The sequence below is a fragment of the Sus scrofa genome, chromosome 18 (genome assembly GCF_000003025.6).
Source record: "Sus scrofa isolate TJ Tabasco breed Duroc chromosome 18, Sscrofa11.1, whole genome shotgun sequence".
Taxonomy (NCBI): domain Eukaryota; kingdom Metazoa; phylum Chordata; class Mammalia; order Artiodactyla; family Suidae; genus Sus; species Sus scrofa.
Window position 1 is genome coordinate 43,304,622 of NC_010460.4, and position 20,083 is coordinate 43,324,704.

Genomic DNA, 20,083 nt, shown 5'->3' on the forward strand with positions numbered 1-20,083 from the left:
CTCAGCTGCCCAGGCAAGGACCTGCTGTCATAGGCGTTTGCATACATGCTAACCATACACACTTCTGAGCTTTCTGTGCAAACAGCTACTGTGATTTTTCGGCTTAGCTGCTCTGGCTGGAATGTCTCTGCTGAAACACGTTACTAGGCCAACCTTCTGCTTTGGAGACGAGGAAATAAAGCTGCAGGAGGAATGGTCTCCAGGAGCTTCTATTGTCCCAAGAGTCACTATTCTTACATGTGGCAGGAGCTATTCTTAGGGTGGCAGAAGCACGACTCCTTGAAACCCAGGGATTTTTAACCAGTGGCTTCAACTTCCTTTCTGCACAAAACCTGCTACCAGCTCTGCCTTGACGTTCACCTCCTTCCAGAGCTTCCTCTCTGGTGACTTGTCTCAAACAGGGTAAAACAGCCCAAAGGAAGGAAGGCAGGGGAGCCTGCCTTGAATAGCCCAGAAGCACAGACTCGGCTGTGAGTCCTCGGGCTGGCTGTGCATCAGCCTCTGGGGAGCGTGGCACAAGGATACTGTGCGAGAGAAAGGAGCCCAGCTGACCTCCACTGAAAGGACAAAGATGTGGGATCCATCTGTGTCTCTAGATTGAGAGTTAATCTGGTTGTAGGTTCAGAGCACTGTGCTGGCTAGAGAAGAGGGATGATTATTTCAAACTACCTCTCTGCCAAGTAACACACAAACCCTCAAGGTGTCTGTCCCTGAAGGTAGATTTTACACACACACATACACAAATGGTGTAATAGCTGCCAGTTCTTAGAAAATTCAAAAAGAATTGTCACCTAGTGCTAAACATATACTATTACTGTGATAAATCATTTGTCTGGCCCTTCTGAATCTGGAACTTCAATCCACCAGGGTCTCTGTCTTGGACGTATTATTAACAAATACTCATCGTGTGCTGAGTTTGCGCCCAACAAGTATAACTTTGTTATACTTACTAGGCCTCAAAAGCCTGCCTATTAAATAGATATTCGTTTGAACCACACAAAATTGTCTCTTTTGTAGTTAAAAACTATGCAATACAATAACAACAGTTTCATATGGTTCAACCTAAGTCATTCTAGGTTTTCTACCTAATGGATTTTCCTCTAGCTTCAAAAGTCACAGTCAGACAATGAGCAGCTTGGAAAATTTCCTCCTTCCTTTCCTCCTTCCTTCCTCCTCTGCCCTTCATCCCTCAGCCAATGTTGATGAAGTATCTTGTAAGAACAAGTCCCTTCGCTGCCAGTCCTGCGAGGATGCGGGTTCAGGAGGGTGCCGGCCTTGACCATGAGCGGCTTGTAACTAGCAGGGGAGATCAGGCTGAAACAACTCACCGCAGCACAGCTGGACTCGAAAGGGGGTGCGGGTGAGACGTATCAGGAGGGTAAGGAAGGAAAGGAGGGTTCAGAGGGGCTCCGAGGCAGACTGAGAATTTGCTCTGCTCAGGGACTGGCTGGGGTCTGAGGGGCGAGGGAAGCCTGGGTTCCCACATCACAGAGGTGGGGGTGCGATGCCTTAGGAGGGGGAGAGTTGCTGGCTGTGGAGCTATCTTGAGCAATGACCCGGTTCAGGGCCACCACGGTGAAGCTCGGGCCAAGGCTAGCCCTGCATCAGCACGCATCACACAGCAGGCGCTGGGGCCGGGACTGTGCCACGCACGCCCCTTCTAGGGGGTGGCTAGGAGCATGTGCACATGCGGAAATGGGGACCCAGGGACTTCATTGCTCGTCAAGGGCCACACAGGCACTGGCCCTGGAGCCCACACACTTCATCTCGTGCTGTGTCTTTTCTGCGAGGAGATGCGCTTCAGGGACTTGTTCTTACAAGACGCTTCATCAACGGTGGCTGAGGGATGAAAGGCAGTGGGCACTGCAGGGAGTTTCAGAAGAGAAGGAAACGTGTCACACAAAAGCAGTGTTCAGAGAACACCCAAGATGTAGTTTACTTATATTTTAGGAGAGTTGGTATAAAAAATGGTGGGAATATATGTATGTAGTTTACTTATATTTTAGGAGAGTTGGTATAAAAAATGGTGGGACTGTATGTATATTATATACTATAACATTTCATAATTATATTATGTATCTAATTATATATATTAACATATAGAATATGTTACAGTACATAATATATTACATATTATTGTATACATAATATGTGATCATTGTATATTATATGACATAGAAGGCAACACTAGAACTAAGACAAAATTGTAGTTGATTAACAATAGATATAATTAGTATATATTATATGTAATATATAATGTATAAGTATGCTCTTCATATGTTATAATATATATTATCAATATAGTCTTCATATAATATTTATATATTTTATATAAATAATATATAATAATTGTAAACACTATTAACCAAAACTTGGGCAAAAAAGAATAGTTGATTAATAATAGGTATAAAAATAACATTATGGATTATTATATATGATAATTATATATATACAATATTTATCAACTATTCTTTTGCCCTGTTCCAGAGTTTCCTTATACAGTTAATAACAGTCCTACTCCTACTCTACTGACTAGACTGGTAGCTTTCAAAAGGACTAGACCAGCAGCCCCTGACTCTTCTGGGAAGCTGGACCCCAGCCCAGACCTACCGTATCAGCAATAATGGGGCTGAGGCCTGGAAATCTGGGTGGTAACAAACGTTCCAGGCTATTCTCAACTATGTTAAAATCTGAGAACCACTGGACTTGAGAAGATGTGATTAGCAGCCTAAACATCCTTGACCTATTTTACCCCATTTTTAGCAGTTACGGACTCATCAAATTGGAAGAAAACCTTTGCTCTCTTAAGTAACCACCATTTCTATCTTAAGATCCTTTAAAGTATTTAATTAGCAGGTAAATTTTTCATAGATATTAGAGGTTAGGATTTACGAAGTCCAGGTTAATAAGGACTTTAACTTTACTACCAAATTCAGCATGCATTATTTTTCAAGGCCACAGCTTTTCTAAGAAAGGCGTGCATTCCATCACCTTGTGTATGCACAAGGGTGGGGCGAGAATACAGACACTTTAATTTATTTCACAAGCACTTCTTCTGAGGGTTTGCTTAAGGGGCCTCGGCAGAGGGCTTTGGAGAAGAGAACGTCACGTCTTGAACAGATTAGCCCCTTGGGCTAACGCAGACCAGAGGGGACCAGTTCATGCACAGAAGTGCAGCCACAGGCTTCTGGGATCCCAACAGTGAAAACCTTGTGAAAAACGATTTGCCAAATGTTTACCAAGCTTACTGTTTCTGAAATTGGGAGGAGGGGGATGATAATTAACTTGGTAATAGCGCCATCATTTAAAAATGGAAAAGGTGGGCTTTTAAAAATTTGCCCACAGCTCTAGGCTTCAGAAACTAAAAATGTAAACGCCTCAGAATTACGGCACCTTCTCCCATGGCGCCCTAGTCTCTCTCCATCCGATTCATCTTCCGTGCTGCCATCCACTCATCTTTGTAAACCTTGCATCTCCGGAAGCTCCTCAAGTTTTCAGGCATAAAGTCTCAACTTCTCAGCCGGCTATAAAGGGCCCTTCTCCAGCTCACCCATCTCATCAGCACCCCTTCCCTTTCCTGACCCTCTGGTCTGCTGAGTCTTCCTCTTTAAAAGCCTGTCACCAGGCTCTGCCCATGTGCCTCTCTTTTCTAGAAAGTCCTTCTCCACCCAGCACGGGGCTCTTTCCTTTGTGACTCCATCTGAGCTCTTTCGACTGCAGAAAACAAAAACTCTTCCCAAACCAGCATTCGAACAAAACGATAGGAAAGTGTATTGGCTCATAAACCAAGGCTGGAGCTGCTCAAAAGACCCACTTAAGAAACCAAGAGCCTCTTCCTTAATTCTTCAAGCAAACACCCAGGGGCTCACTAACTGTGCTTGTGACACTGGCCTGTCCTGAGCTCGTCACTGTAATTGTGCCTGCCAGCCTTGAGAAGAATAGTGGTTGACACAGATTGGGTACTCAAGGAATATTCACTTGCTATTAATTATCGATAGTTAAGAATGAAGGCAGGAAGGAAAGAACTCTCTAGTGCAGTGTGCTAAGGCAATCAGAATCACGTCTACGCAAGAGTGAGGTGGCCAAAGGAGACCTGCCCAGGAAGGCCTGGGTGAGGTTAGGGAAGACTTCGCAGGTCAGAAGATGCCTGAGCTTGATCTACAAAGACAGGCAGAATTCCCTACGTCAGGGCAAGGGGCTGGCCAAGAGGAGGTGAGGACCACTGCTGAGAGCTGGAGGAGGCTGGGGAAAGGCTGAGGGGCCTGGAAGCTGCTAGTGGGCTCAGCAAGTGTGCTGGCCTCCTGGACACACCTGGGGAGAGGAAGAGGGCAAAGAGACCTGTGTGTGTGTGTGTGCATGCGTGTGCATGCACAGGGTGACATGCACCCTGTGTACCACCCCAGGGAGCTCTCTTCCATGGCTAGGAGCTCTTGAAGAGGCTTTTCCATCAGGACAGCCAGGGGGTGGGTTCCGGCTCACTTGCCAGCTGGGTTATCATGAATAAGTCACTCCAACCACCGCCGCCCCCCTCCCAGAGTTATTGTGAAGACGGAACACACAAAGCACCTGGCGCATGATGGATGCTCAATAAATGCCAGTGTTTCTTCCTTTCCTTGCGACCTGGTTGATTTTTACACTTAACTTAGTGGAGGAAAAAATATCCCGTAAATTAGAAACTCCACGTAGATCATTTTACTATCCCTGAGTTCAGCCAGTGTTTCAAACTGGGGGAACTGGGCCATGCATTACTTCCAACATTCATGAGGGTAGCTAAGGCTTTGATTCCCTCTCCTCCCAATTTATTCCTTCACGATTGGAAGGTGTGAGATGCAGGCGAGGTGCTCAAGACATGGCATTTCATACTCATCACTCTGGGATTTTAGTAGAGGGCCACATACAGAGCTTGACAATACTGCCAAATCCTTTTAAAATTCATATGGCTCCAGGCTAAAGATACACACAGGGATGTTCCTTCCAAAATCACAGAGGTAGGCCTGTCTGTAATGAAGACTCGTCTTCTAAAGGAACTCCCTTAGCCAGACATACTTCTTCCTAAGAACAAATTAGTCACGAGTGGAAGATGATCAGCATCACGGCACAGAGAGCAGGAGGACTGACAACCTGAGGAGGGAAACAATTCCCAGGAGAGGCCTTTGTTTAGCAGCTTTGAAATCAGACACAAAGCAAGTGAATTTATCTTGTCGGTGTGGAGAGCACAAAGGACAGCAGCTCCGAAGTCAACCAAGCCAGGTTCTGGTTAATAGTTACTAGCGATATGAGCTGCGAGTTACTAATGCTTAGACTCTGGGCCATCACTGGGCCTCCTCAAGCCTAATCTTATTATTATTATTCTTATTTTCTTAAAAAAAAATTTTTTTTTGTCTTTTTGTCTTTTCTAGGGCTGCTCCCGAAGCATATGGAGGTTCCCAGGCTAGGGGTCGAATCAGAGCTGTAGCTGCCAGCCCACACCAGAGCCACAGCAACACTGGATCCAAGCCGCGTCTGCGACCCACACCACAGCTCACGGCAACGCCGGATCCTTAACCCACTGAGCAAGGCCAGGGATCGAACCCACAACCTCATGGTTCCTAGATGGATTCATTAACCACTGTGCCACAATGGGAACTCCTATTATTCTTATCTACTGATAAAGCCTCAGAGCTCAAAATTTAAAGACTGCTACGAAACTGAATGAAATAATGTAGCTTTATAGTGGATTAAAAACTATGACATGCTTGATAAATGACAAATTTTTATAGCTATAACTTGCTTAAAATCATTCAAGATTAAAAATACTTTAAGTCTATTATATTTCTAAGCCATAAAAATATGAAATATTGCCATTCGCATGGATGGACGTAGGGATTATCATTCTAAGTGAAGCAAGGCAGACAGAGAAAGACAGATATCATATGACAACACTTCTATGGGGAATCTAAAAAAAAAAATGATCCTAAGGAACTTATTTACAAAACAGAAACAGACTCACAGACATCAAAACCAAATGTATGGTCACCAAAGGGGAAGCAGATGGAGGGAGGGATAAGTTAGGAGTTTGGAATTAACATATACGCACTACTACCTATAAAACAGACAACCAACAAGGACCTATGACAACAACAGCATAGGGAGTTATGTTCAATATCTTGTAATAACTTATAATGGAAAAGAATCTGAAAAAGAATAAGTATATATGACAGAATCACTCTGAAACTAATACAACACTGTAAACTCACTATGGCTCAATGAAAACATCATAACTAAAGACATTGCTTTTAGTTTTCCATTCATCTTAGTTTTCCTTCAGAGAACGGGGTTGGAGCCATGGCGTCTATCCCCTCATATTAGACGGACTTTTCGAATCCTCCTGCCTGTAAGACCATCTCCAGGCTGCCCCTCACCCTTCAGAACTCACCTCACTACTCATTCCTTCAAGGGACCTCCCATCAGACCTGATCCTGTAGGGTGGACTATAATTACTTCTATTAAAGCCCAAACTATTTATTTTAATCGTTCCAATTGTTCTTCCTCTTCAGTCTAGAAAGTTCCCCGTGGTTATTAGCTGTTTCTCCACTGCTTAGGACAATGCTTGGTTGATTGTAAATGCTCAATAAACGTATGCTCAAGGAACAGAAGATAAAACAATAGAATCTGAGGAATAAAAGGGAATAATTTTTAAAAACTTCTGACTCGGTGTTGAAATCTCTTTCTCACAGTCTTGACATGCAGATTCCAGTCTTTTCTAGTAAATAAAATGAAAGCCCACATTCTTGTAAAAAAATGAAGTCTTTTATACCAAGAATCGTTTTACACGGAATTTACGTAGCTGCGATAAACTATAACGAGCCCTACTCTGCTTAAGGCAGGTCGGGACATTGATAACTCCTCTTGCTTCTGATTCGCAGTGTGAGTATTAAGGATCTGCTGCACACGGCAGTGATCTGACTTCTTAATAATTATTTTAAGCCACCAAATCACATGAGAACAATAAAAGTTGTATTTGTAACCTACTCTTCTGGTGGTTAGACTTCATTAGCTTCATAAATAGGGACGGGGGACAAAGTCCATACAATTTAATACCTTTATTGTTAACTTCGTAGAAACTTCAAAGCAATTACGTGTAAAGAGAGACAAAACCAATGGAGGCATTTATAACCTGTTGTCATAAAACCCAGCCAAACATTTCATTATTGCGAAATGACCAAAGCCAGTTCCACACCCTTTTCCAGAGGCAGGGGACACAAATCACCTAAGCGGTAGGTTTGACCATCTCACTTCCATTAATGTCAAGGGAAATGACTCACGAAACAAAATTCTTCCTCTTCCTCAGTCGACCAGGACAAAACCCTACACAATCTTATAGGCTCAGCTTTCAATTCATGAAGACAACACATGGAATGCTGGCCTTTCTTTCCTCAGGGTCTGCAGGTTTCCAATGTGATACCTTCTGTTTTACTAATAACCTGAGAGGTGGTGTGTTCAATACTGTGTTTTGGATGAGGCTGTATTTTCCCAACGTGTTAAAAAAAGATTTCCTGGCAAAATCATGAGCAGATAAAAGACGGTTTATCAGAGTTCACTAGGACTCTTTAACCGGTTGCCATGATCTTATTTAAATGCATGTCATCATTCAGAAATCTGCAAATCCGCTTCTTCAGGGCCAGAGGGAAAGAGATGGAGAGATGTCCTCTGGAGGTGGTTTGGGGGTTATTTCTCATGTCCACCCGGTAACCCAGGCACTACATCCCTCCCCATTTCAGGAAACACTACATGCCCCTTTTAGTGATTTAATCCTAGTGATTTATCCCTGTTAAAGAAGCATAGCGAGAGTGAGCTGATGAAAATGACAATGGACCCCGAATGTGACTACCTGAGCTTCATGGTGACAAGTAAGGAAAGAGTTCAGAAGGACGGCGTGTGGTGTGAGCTCCTCTGGTTACAAAGATGCAGACATCTAAACTCAACGCGAACGTTCCCACTGCTCAGCTCAAGAGCTGGACAGTGGGTACCCACCCGCACAGGCCGCAGAGGCCGGCAGGCCCCAGGTCAGCTCAGACTTAAGTCCTCCGGACTCAGTTTCTTTCCCTCCACTTTCAGGCTCCACTTTCTCTTATGACTTCAGCCACCCTACTTCCTGTTGAATCCAGCCCAGCAAAAAAAAAAAAAAAAAAAGGACAAAGGGGCCTTCTTCTAGGAACTCCCAGTGCAAGTCTATTGCTTTCAAGGGTTCTGACTTGACCGCGTGGCCACCCTTGAGCCAACCACAGTGGCCACAGAAATGGGATGCTTTGGATCAGCCTTGAACCACCAATCCAGCCCTGGGATGACAGATGCCTGTAAACTGAGAGTAGGAGGGGTGGTGGCTCTTGATGCAGTTTCCCAAAGAGGTTTCACGTGGCATAAACGACAGCTACTCACTGTGGGGGTGGAGGTGACACCATCAGTAAGCCCTGACTAGACAGACACAAAAAATGGTGCCAGGAGAGGCCGGGGGAGTCAGAAAGGGGCCGACACCCTGTGCTGGGCCAACGAAAGAGAACAACGGGATTCCCCAAAATGGTGTCTCGGCCACCAGTGCTCCTTGTCACCATGTCACCGTGAGCTTTGGGACTAGCTTCTCATCTGTAAAGGGAAGAGACTAAGACCAGGTCGGTGGTCGTTTATTAGAAGATGCATCAGAATTACCTGGAGAGCGGTTTTCAAGTCAGGGAAGCCCCAGAATCAGCTCTGGGGTGAGAGCCGTCAGCAACAACTCTGGGATCATAATCCAGGCAGACCCTGCAGTCTGAGGAGGTGAACGGCAGACCTAGCGACCGAATCACGGACCCCCCACAGTCAAAGGTGGTGAAAGTGGCCTAAGAGTTCCTCCCAAACACCTCCCTGGAGACGCACAAATACAAACTCCTTTAAAAGGTGTGCTTTCTGTCCATCGAATGTCCAGCCAGAATAGAAGTTCTACAAGCAATGTTTGGGGGACCCCGAGTTCCTCTCAAAGAGCCCATCATGTCAAAACGACTTTTATTAATTGTCTTTTTCAGCTGATTGACATTGTAAGTACCCTTTAAGAAACGACCATTTGTTTTGTTGTGTTATTAAAAAAAATAAATAAATACTGTAAATAACATCCCCCTTCACCTACAAAGGCCATACAAACAGTCTTCCTTTCCCAGTGACATATCTGTGTGAGGTCAGAGCTTCCTCCTCTACTTCAAGCAAAATAATAGATCACCACGGACTGCATACGGAAGCAGATGTGAAAATCCAGATGTTGTCTATGAAGCCATACACCTGAGAGATTTAGAAAATGTAAAACAATGCCAATATACTCAATAAGGGTTTTTTTTTTTTTTGGAAAATGGGGTTATATTTCACAAAAACATGTTATTTACACAAGCACATAATGGATGTATTATTGTTATGTTTAAAAGAAATAAATCTTTTCTCAGTTTTAACTTTCTAATGCAGTAAATATCAGCAGCTGTAACTCATACGAACAAAAGATCTTTGGGGTCCGCAGCAACTTGAAAGAGTATAAAATAGTTCTGAGGCCATAACGTTTGAGCACCTCTGGACCAGAATCTCAGTGCATCAGATCACGGACCATTTTCACATCAAAGCGTTCCAGGCTGGCAGAGCTGCCCACCTGCCTGCTCAAAGAATGAGCACGAACCACAAAACAGACACACCCTAGTCATTGCATAGCCTGATCTATGCTATAAACCCAGAGGAAACGGGGACGATTCAGCAGATTCATCGCGGAAAATTTGTTCCTGCTCATTACACCCACATCTGTTAAGTGTGGTCCTTTGAGACTGTAGCCAGTATGTAACTCTTATGTAGGCCACCAGATGGCGCTGCTTGCACAGACAAATACTTGGGCCGGCGCGTCCGTTGAGCACTTACTAGCGAGATTTTGCATGGGGACAAATAAGGTTTTGGTCCATCTTATTCTGGACACACTGAATGTATTAGGATAACTTTCCCTTTTATTCCTATAAAGCTCTAGCCTTGAGACCACTGAGAGTGAGGGACTGGTAAAAAGAGAAGCTTTCTGATAAAAGATAAATCTAGTGGACAGATGGACCTAACTTATTTTTAGTTATTTTTCTATAGCAAGGGTTCTCAGCTTTAGTTGCACATCAGAATCACCTATAGAATCTAACTTTTAGATGCTCAGCACTTATCTCAAGTTAGTTAAATCTTGTTTAGGGGGGGTGGGGGTGGGGGTGGCCCAGGCATTGATATTTTTGAAAATTCCCTAGTGGGCCGGCAAGGTTGAGAATCCTAGTTCTCTCTGCCATTATGAAAACCACCTGCTAGAACCTACGGAAGAGACACTGACTTTTTCTTATCTCTTCATTAAATTCTTTTAATCCTACTATATTAAAATTTTTCCCCACCGTTTAACTCTTAGCCAATAATCTGGGGAAAGGAGCCCGGAAAAAAGGAGCAAAGGAAACCTTTGAACCAACTCAGGTAACTAGAACCCACCAGCATTTACTTTCGTAAGAATGCTTACATGGTGGACTGTTCATGCCTAGATTGAGGTGGGAAAGAATGCCAGGAGCTAAATTAGAACAGAAAAGAGTCTCTGAAGTATAATAGGCATTAGAGAAGGCGGAACAAGTGTCCTTATAAGAAAAAGCTTCCCCAGGTATCCGATAACCTTTACTTCCTCATCTGATCTTTCACTGAACCAGGGGTTGAGAGCTTTAGACTCACCTGGGGAACCTTCAAAATAGAGATGCCTAAGCTTCACAAATAAGTGGCTCTGATTCAGTTAGGAGGGACTGAACAGTGGTCTTTTTAAAAAAAAGCTCCCAGGGAGATTCTAACCCGAAGCCAGTTTGAGAACCACCGACCTAGCCAAATCAGCTCATTTTCAGACGGTGTGATAAATTCCGCACCCTTAGGGGATGCTGATGTAATATAAAGCACGGTAAAACCTGGTTTCATGAGCAAATGTAATCTAAGTTCAAATTCATTCTTAGAGCACGATATCCCATTCCAGTTTATGACGCCGTGTGTGCGACACAAGGAAGATGAATGATCAGAGTCATTACTGTACCTGTCACTTTTACTAGCTAAGTTATGCTCATCTTCATTTAGCCTTTCTCCTGAGAAAAGACTGGTTATGTCTGTTACATATTATTTCCAAGGGACCTCCTGCAGAGCAAATCCACAGGGCTGCCAGACCCTGTAATCTGAACGTATCTTTTTCAGCCCCTCAATGCCTTCTACATGAAGAAGGCAGGCTCGTTCTTGGGCAAATGGATGCAGCATCTCTGTTTGGTGAACTGCGATGCATGGGCGACACTATGTTTCAATCAACTGTCCTTAGGGAGTCCCCTCTTCACCCTCCCCTTCCATGATGGCACAGTGGTGGAGCCCATCCAGGAAAAGGGCCACCTGGACATCTTGCATTCATGCCCACCATGGCTTCTGAACCTGGCTCGTGAACCTTCTGTAGAAATAAGAAAAAGGTAACACACTGCTGTGCACAGATTTTATCCTATTCACTCCTTGCATAAGTTACTCAAATTCATTTCCTCCTTATCTACGGTGGGGAGACTGATTTCCAGGGACTGTACCACTGGCTCCTTTGTCCTCTGACTTCTGGTTGGGTTTGTCTGATAGGCGATAGAAGCAGGAGATGAAAGTGTGCAAGGAGTGAGAAGTTGAAGTATGTCTTCCCCTGCCCCACCCCCCTTGGGTGGTGCAGCACCCAAGGGTGGCAGCCTCGCTGGCGTGTGGGGGCCTCTCTTATGAGAGCCCCCTCCTGTGGAAGAAGTTCCCTTCATATATGAGCCCCCCTCCCCTCCCCGGCTTGCAGGAGCCCCTCTCCTGTGGCACCCCCTTCTGTGGCAGTCCCCTCCTACAGGGGTCTCCATGCCAGCTCTCTCATCAGACTCCAGGCACAGTGCCTGGCCCGAGTCCCTTCGGCACTGGGCAGGTAACAGCTCCTGCCATCACCAGTCCCTGGGAAAGAGCCCTTATTAATCAGACTCTCTTCAAAATCCCATTGAAGGCGTCTTCTATTTCCTGCTGGGCTCCGACTGCTGGGACCTCTTTGAGACCAACAGAAATCTGAATTCATCTTTCACTTTTCAATCGTTCACACAGGTGCTATAACCTGTGCTATAAGATCTTTGAGGAGCATATAACTTGTGCTCCTCAAAGATCTTAACTTTAAGAGAACTTCTAAGTGGCAGGTTACTTTAAAGCTTTTTTTTTTCCCCCTATCCAAGCCTCCATGACCTCTAGATGTCCTTGAAATACTCCAGACAAATGAGCTGGGTGCCTCAGTTTCCTGTTGTGTAGAACAAAGGCGAGGCACGAGATGATCTCCAAGACCCACCTCCTGCAGGCTCTAGCTTCTCATGAAGCCACCGTGGGTCAGGGTTTAGCCGAGGGGCAAGAGGAACCCCAGAAAAGGCAGTGGGGGATACTGTCACACCATCTGGGTGTGCCTGAGATCCACTGTTCCTTGGGGTGAGCGTGAGGCAGTCTGTACCATTTTGAACATCTATTCATTCATCAGAGTTTACTCTGCCCGAGCCCTTCATGGGTTGGGCTTTAGAGCTGGGACGGAAAGGGGCGACCTGGGCCTCTAACCGGTCAACTTGCAGAGGAGGAGAGGGCATCTAAACCACAGATCTCAAACCTGGGTGTGCACCAGAGCCACCCGGAGGTTGGGTCCCACACCAGCTGGCAGGTGCCATCCCCAGAGGTCCTGACCCAGTAGTGCATTTCTAACCAGTCTCTGGGGTGATGGGGATGCTGCTGGTCCCTGAGGGGGGACACTGAGGACCCCTGATTAAGACAATTACCTAAGACACAGCTTGTTCAATTGTCTTAAAGATGATGTGCAAATCACTAGGTTAACGAATGATACAAATGAATGTATTTACAAAAGAGAAATAGACTACAGACAGAAGACACAGTTACCAGAGGGGAAAGGTGGGGGAGGGATAAACTGAGAGTTTGGGGTTCACATCTACATACCTCTGTATAGAAAACAGACAAACAAGGACCTACTTATAGCACGGGGAACCACAGTCGATATCTTGGGTTTTTTTTAGGGCAGCACCCGCGGCATATGGAGGTTCCCAAGCTATACCACAGCCATAGCATCGCGGGATCCTTAACCCACTGAGCAAGGCCAGGAATGGAACCTGCATTCTCATGGATCCTAGTCAGATTCATTTCCGCTGAGCCACGGTGGGAACTCCCTACAGTCAATACCTCATAATAAACTATACTGGAGAAGAATCTCATATACACGGCACTTTGCTATACACCTGAAACTAAGACAACACCGAAACTCAGCTATACCTCCATGAAGAGTCGTTTTCGAAAAAAGACACTGGGGTCGTTGTTAGATGGGAGGGGTGAGAGCTGGGGAGTCCCAGCAGGTTTTATTAGGAGGCTGCGCTGGTCTCTAGAGGGTGAAGGGAAACTGGCAGATCACAGGAGAGGGAAGGCACGTCAGACAGAGGACATTGGGGGGGGGGGTGCCTAAGAACCTCTGTGGACCACAGGCAGGTGAGGGAGGCCACCCGCCAGGGACAGGCTTCTTGCCCCAGCCTTCAGGCCGCTAAACACAGACTCTTCGTTAAGAATCCAGGAGGGAAATGAAAGAAAAAGGGAGCTATCAGGCTGGGGAAGGGGGCCGGTGAGAAGCAATGGGAAACCAGTCTGGGTCCAAAGGGTTGGAACTGGTGTGTAGGTTCATGATCCGTCAGGGAGAGAAGAGGTTTTTACGCAGGGCTTGCTTTCACGTATGTGAATTTAGAACATAATGCATTCTTTTGTTCTTATTTAATTTTCTGAATCAGATACTGCATTTATCAATGGTTCACAATTCAAAGTGTATGAAAGAGCAGCAGGAAAGACTCTTCTAACATCTTAGAGACCTGCTTCCCGTCCCTGTGTGTAAACCTAATACTCACATCCTTCAAGGGATGTGTTATGATTTTGCAAGAAAAAAAGATGTAAAGATCTTTTTTTTCTGCTACACACAGATGAAACCATATTATACATACTATACTGTATTGGTTTTTGCACTTGATAACTCTGGGTAATCTTTTCAAATTAGTTCATATGAGAATACCCTCATTCCTTGCTGTGATTGAACGGTATTCTTGCACGTGGGTGTACTAAAATTCATCAAAACAATCCCCAATTGATGGGCATTTAGGTTATTTCCTGACTTGTGCTATTATAAAAAAATAGTGAAATGAATAACTGGTAAACTAGAATATATTCTTAAATGTGCTGTTTTTATATCAAGGGTACGGATGGTTTCTAGCCAGTAAAGCATAAATGCAATTTAATGCAGCAAGCCAAGTTTACTTTGTAAACATGTGCTATTGAAGATATCGTTGGCACATACGTTTGATTGAGTAGGATATTCCTTACAAGATAGTTTAGTTATTACAGCTACTGATAGCAGTGTATTTTCAAAAACACATGTAAATATTAGATGATTCTTATCAGCAGTTGACTTCAGATGCTCAAAAGCAAGGGTATGTGCTTCCAGCAAGAAGAGCAAGCAGAGCAGAATGAGGTCCAGCTGCTCCATAGATTTAAGAGGCTTTGAACTTGGAGTTAGGACGTCTGGGTGTGATTCCTCATCCTGCCATTGTGACTTTTTCAACAAAATGGGGATAATTATTCCTGCCCTATGTACCTGGCACAGTTGTTCTGAGGGTAGCACGGGAAATTATTTCACATGCGTGAAATCTGTTTACGAACAGCAAATGTCTGAGCCAACGTCAAATCCTATTATGATTCTTACATTGGTAACAGTGCTGGTTTTGGAGGTCAGTAGACAATCCATCTATGGAATAAATTACGAAGTCAATTTCATAAAAGAAATTGGACTGGGCATGGCCATTTACATGAAACCCACCAAATGGTGGCCCGTATGTATCAAAATGTTTTAAATATCTATTATATCAAGAATCATGAAGAAAACATCCTTTTTGGTTAACAAATACACTTTTTTTTTCTTGCACTCTCCCCATTCCTCACCTCATCTACCGTTATCAAAACCAAGTTTGCCACTAACCACCTTGACAGGCGATAAATCTGGAAACCAGTCCAATCTGACGGGGTAGGTAATGTCTTTCCCAGTTAACCCTGTGAATATTCTCGGATTTCCAGGTGACACAGTCTCACTGGATGCTTTAGGAAATGGTCAATAAAATGAATGGGTGGACAAAGTTTAAGCAGTCTAGAAAGTGAAATGCTGGGCCATCTGGATTTGAGAAAATATTGGGAAACCTACCCCATTTTACTCATTAAAACTTTCAAGGCACCGCAGTACCGAGGCAGACAGGTGCCTTGGGCCTTTCTCAGTCAATCCATTCAAGTCTCTGCTACCTCTTTTCTAGTCACTGCCTCCATGGCAACAGTCAACTGACCTGCCCTCAAGGGAAATAGAATTTCTGGCAAGACGAGGGACTTTTCATAATTCCACTTGTCAATACAGGTCAGAGAGAGACAGATGGTCGTACGAAGTTACTTAACCAATCCACTAACAAAGTGAGTGACTCCCGGCAAGTGACCAGACCTAGCATTCAGTGTCCTCTCAGAAAGCCAAACGCTGCATCGTTAGTGTCCAAGAAATCCGCGCCACCAACACCTGTCCGTCAAACCTTTCACTGAGCTTGAACTTCCTCCTTCGGTGTGTTTTTTGCCTTCTCCTAAAAAGGTAAATGCCTACTGGGTGGCTCACTCAAGGCACCTATTAATCTGATTATTACTTTCCTCCAAATTTTAAATGTAATGAATAAATACAAAATGAGCTACAAGAAGGACATATCTCATCGCGTGAGTTTCCTTACAGGGCTCTCTCCTAGAAATAGCGGTCTCTAGTGACCAAACCTCCCTCTTGGGGGAGGGCAAAGATCTACAAATATCAATTCCAACTTCCAGGATCTAAACTCGCATCCCAAATACACAAGAGTTACTTCCTACTCATCGCTTTGCCTGGAAATGTGCTGGTGTGTTGCCTGTGGTTGTAACAGATTGCCTTTTTTGGTGGCATTACTCTCTGATTCAGAAACATAAACACCGCTTCAGAGATTTATTTTACAACTCCTCTTCTGATTTGTCATGGCCGGGAAGGTCAGCTTCCAGATTTTCTATTCTAAATGACTTTTGAACAGATTTTGCCAACAGACTAAGGAACAGCTTTTACCTGGACTGGAACAAACTCTGAAAGTGGGGACTCAAACCCTTTCTCCCTTTTGGTGACATGTCAACAATCAGAAACCCCACCATTTTCCAAATCAATTATTTGTAAGAAAATAAACAGGTGCTTTGGAGACTCTGGAGTTATAAAAAGAAAATGGCAAATGATTTTTTCATGGGCCAGCTGCTCAAACGATGTGATTCGGAGGAAGGTTCTCCTAGGCGCTAAAGCTCAATTAGCAAATCAATTAAGCTCATCCCCTGTCTGCCAACAGGATGGCTCGCCATGCCCTGCTCTCATTTCAGCGCTTTCTGGTGCATCCCCACTGCTGCCAAAGCTGAAGCCCAATCCGTCAACCTGAGGTTCCTTTGCTTTCTGCTAACACCAAACAACCCTCCCCCGGGGAGGGGGGCCATTCCGGTTTAATTAAGGATTAGCAACCACCAGAAGGAGCCGTGCTCGGCCCGCTTGTTTCTATCTGCCCCAGTGCAAGCTTGCCTTAGAAGCTGGGCTCAGTAGACTCAGTGGGGGCAGACTGGCATGGCTGGCTGTCACTTTCTTTCAATGGGAAACGGGTAGGACCAGGCAAAGCAGATGGTTCCTGAAGGGGCCCATCCAAAAAATCTGCTAGCAAACTGCGGTGGTGTCTTTCAAATAAACAGCAACTTACTGGAGAGGAAAATCAGATCTTCCTTGCCACATCCTGCCACGACGCCCCCAGCTTGAATGTCGCCCACTTAGGAATTTCTAATCCTTGGCGAGGCATAATAACTCTTCCTTTGGGGCAAAGGACAGCCTGTCTTCCCAGACCTCTCAGAGAGAGCCGTCACCAGTGCTAATGCCCCCATATCAGCCAGTAAAATCTGTTACCCAGATAAGACTAGATTCAAGAAACAGCTGACTTGTGGATCATGGACGGTCACCCAGTCCTAAGAGGAGCAAATGCGAACACTGCGTATTTGGCCAGGCGGGACTGGAGATGGAGCAGTAACGCCTCAAATGGCAATAAAGAAAAGTTAACTATTTTCATCAGAAAACATTAATGCTTTTTTTTCCCTTTCTAACTCCAAATAAATGCACAGATCATCATTCGTGGAAGTCTTGGCTCTTACTATAGGCATTTGGACAAATCACTGAAAATTTCTGGACCCCAGTGTGCTCATCTGTAAAGGGAGGGGGTTGAACTGAAAGACTTCCAAAGTCCTTTCTGGCACAAAACTTCTAAACTGCTCTCGGTGGGAGAGGGTCTCCTCCAACATGTTGGCAAATCGCATATAAATTAATCACCCCGCATTTCAGCAGAGGCTAAAAACAGACTGTTCTTGCCCCAGAGGCGGCCTGCTTACCTTTTCAACTGCTGCGTGCTCTTCGTTGGTGACGTTGGCTTTTCTTGATTCATTTTTAGACCTGCTTAGTCTCCGGGAGACTTTTTCTCTGAGCAAAGTGGCATAGCCAATGTGTTCATAGATGGGGTTTGTTGTCATTTTGGAAATGTATTCAGAAGCTTTTGTTTCTATGTACAGTGTTATCAAGCCATCTGTGACCAGATCGTGAATCGATTCAAACCTCTTCTCGCCCACAAAGTGTTTTCCATCATAGAAGAGCCTGTAGTTTAAGGTCTGGTTTCCAAACCTGCCCAGGAGGAGGGAGAGATCACAAGAGTGTCACAAGTCAGGCCAGCGAATGACAAGGGCAGCTAACACTTCTTGGGCATGTACTGAATGCCAGGCACGGGGCTAAGCACGTGACATGATTCCCCCGCCCCATCGTTATTGTGGAGACCCTTTGAGACAGGTGCAATCATTATCCCTGTGTGACAGCTGAGGCTACTGAGACACGAAGAGCTGGGGTACCTGCTTGAGGCTATGTACTCTCAGAAAGAGGCAAAGGTGGGTTTAAGTCCAGCCCGTCATATGGTGTCATTTGGTCCCAGTAATCAGTAAAAACCATTGGGTCGTCATCCTTCTCATTTGTAAAAGTCAGAGGGTACTGCCAGATTTACAAAGATCTTCTGCAGAAAATGTCTTAATGCCCCCTCCCCCACCCCAGGCAATCATCTCTCCAAAGGAAGCTGTCACCACGGGTCCTGATGTCCTTTCATGATTACATCCTTGACCATCATCAGCAGAGCATCTCCTGCCTTCCACCTCAGTCGGCAGAAGGGAAACAGGGGAGCTGTGTGGAGCTCCCTGCTTGAGCGCCAGTGCCAGCATCACGGGGACCTCATCATTAGGGTGCTGTCCCTTTAGTACTGACTGTCTCCTCTTGTCCAAGGTCCTGTATCTGCCAGGCCCCATGTGGTTCCCCATTAGGCTGGTTGGCTCCTGATGCTGGGGTGCGAGGAAGATGGGGAAACACTTTGCACACCTGGAGCACACACTTGCTGCTCTGGAAGTGCTCACTCACAACGACCTCACTGAAGAGGTCCTGGCCGGCCCTGTTTGCAACCTGGAAAGCATCTATCTTTCCACAGTCACAACCCCAAGATATGGTGGGTTGAAGACATCTCTATTGGTTGACCTGGGAAGTGTTTCCTTTGATACCATTTCTTTTCATGGAGAAAGATCTTCCTCATTCCAAAGAGTCCAGAAATGAACTTCTGGAAGACAATCCCATTCTGAAACTGAGAATCTTCTGCAAACCTTTCAGGACGGCCACGAGGATCAAAAGATGTGAAATATTTAATCCAGGTTAGGCACGTGCCCGAAATGCAAGGCCTTTTGGGTGCTGTGATTTCCCAAACTGTGATTTCGTGAGCACTCTGCTCCTGTGGCTCGCCGGCATAGAGTGTCACACCCACCCCTGGGAGCTCTGTGGGTCATTGTGATCCCTGAGGGGACCTGTGGGCAAAGTGCACGTCTGTCTAGGCACACATGCACAGTGTGAGGTGAAGACTTTTGACAGCGGCTAAGGGAGACAGAGGTGTGTCTCAATCAGCTGGCTTGATGTTTCAGGCAGAAGTAGCTAAAGGAACACTAACTTTGCAGACAGTTCCCCAAAGAATATCACATATGCATACACAGAGCCTCAGTGTCCATCAGGTGATAACACCTGTAGCTCAGGAAATGCATAAGCCTCTCCTATGCTGCTGGCTGCTTTGTATACAAAGTGAAATAACAAAATAATTAAGGGGGAGTGGGGAGCGAATGATTAACGGTACAGAGGCTTTGTTGGGGATGATGACAAAGTTCTGGAAATGGATAGAGCTGCTGGTTACATGACATTGAGAAGGTACTTAATGCTGCTGCATCCTACCCTTAAAAATGATTAAAATGAAACATTGTATGTTATGTATATTTTACGGCAATAAGACAAACGGGGGAAAAGGAAAGTCTCTGGTAAAGCAGGTGCAACAGGGGATGGAATGGGGCTCACCTTAGCGCTAACGTGTAGCATCCTGGCTGGCGCTGGCTTTCTCTAAGAATGTAGGCACCCTCCACGCCTCCAAGAAGTTCATCTGCCTGCTCTCGGGAGATGATTCCATGAAACCTGCGGAGAGACAAGACCGTCTTTGTTCTGAACAGACCCCATACCAAGTATGGACCACAAAGAGCTGGTTACAAAAGACAGCGGGGGCCACCTGACATCTAGAACTCCCTGCTTCAATGAAGAGGGGCGCCTACCGTGTGCTTCAAGATGGGCTTGGGGCTACCTCCCGGCATGCACCCAAACGGATCCTGAGCTTTCATGTAAGCAAAACAAAAAGAACACCCAGTCCACCTGGCTTTCTACTATTGTCTTTGTTCACAAGCTGAAAATTAAAGTAGCAACCCAAAGCCAGGTTGTAACTCCCTTTTTAGCCATGGGGAATCACAAAAGAGCAATCACTACTTCAGCTCTCTGCTCAAACACAGCTCTGGATTATCCTGATAGCAAATGAGC

The 20,083-nt window shown here is 45.2% G+C and overlaps 1 protein-coding gene across 4 annotated transcripts in view; it reads right to left on the reverse strand.

Annotated features, from left to right (window-relative positions):
* Nucleotides 1-20,083, reverse strand: part of CHN2 (chimerin 2) — a 300,407-nt gene that overhangs the window by 95,436 nt on the left and 184,888 nt on the right. For all 4 annotated transcript variants that reach the window (XM_003484050.4, XM_021078571.1, XM_021078572.1 and 1 more), the window contains exons 5-6: nt 19,577-19,690; nt 17,548-17,833 (exon numbers count right to left, since the gene is read on the reverse strand). In XM_003484050.4, the coding sequence (XP_003484098.1) occupies nt 17,548-17,833; nt 19,577-19,690 (400 nt within the window). The remainder of the gene's footprint in view (nt 1-17,547; nt 17,834-19,576; nt 19,691-20,083) is intronic.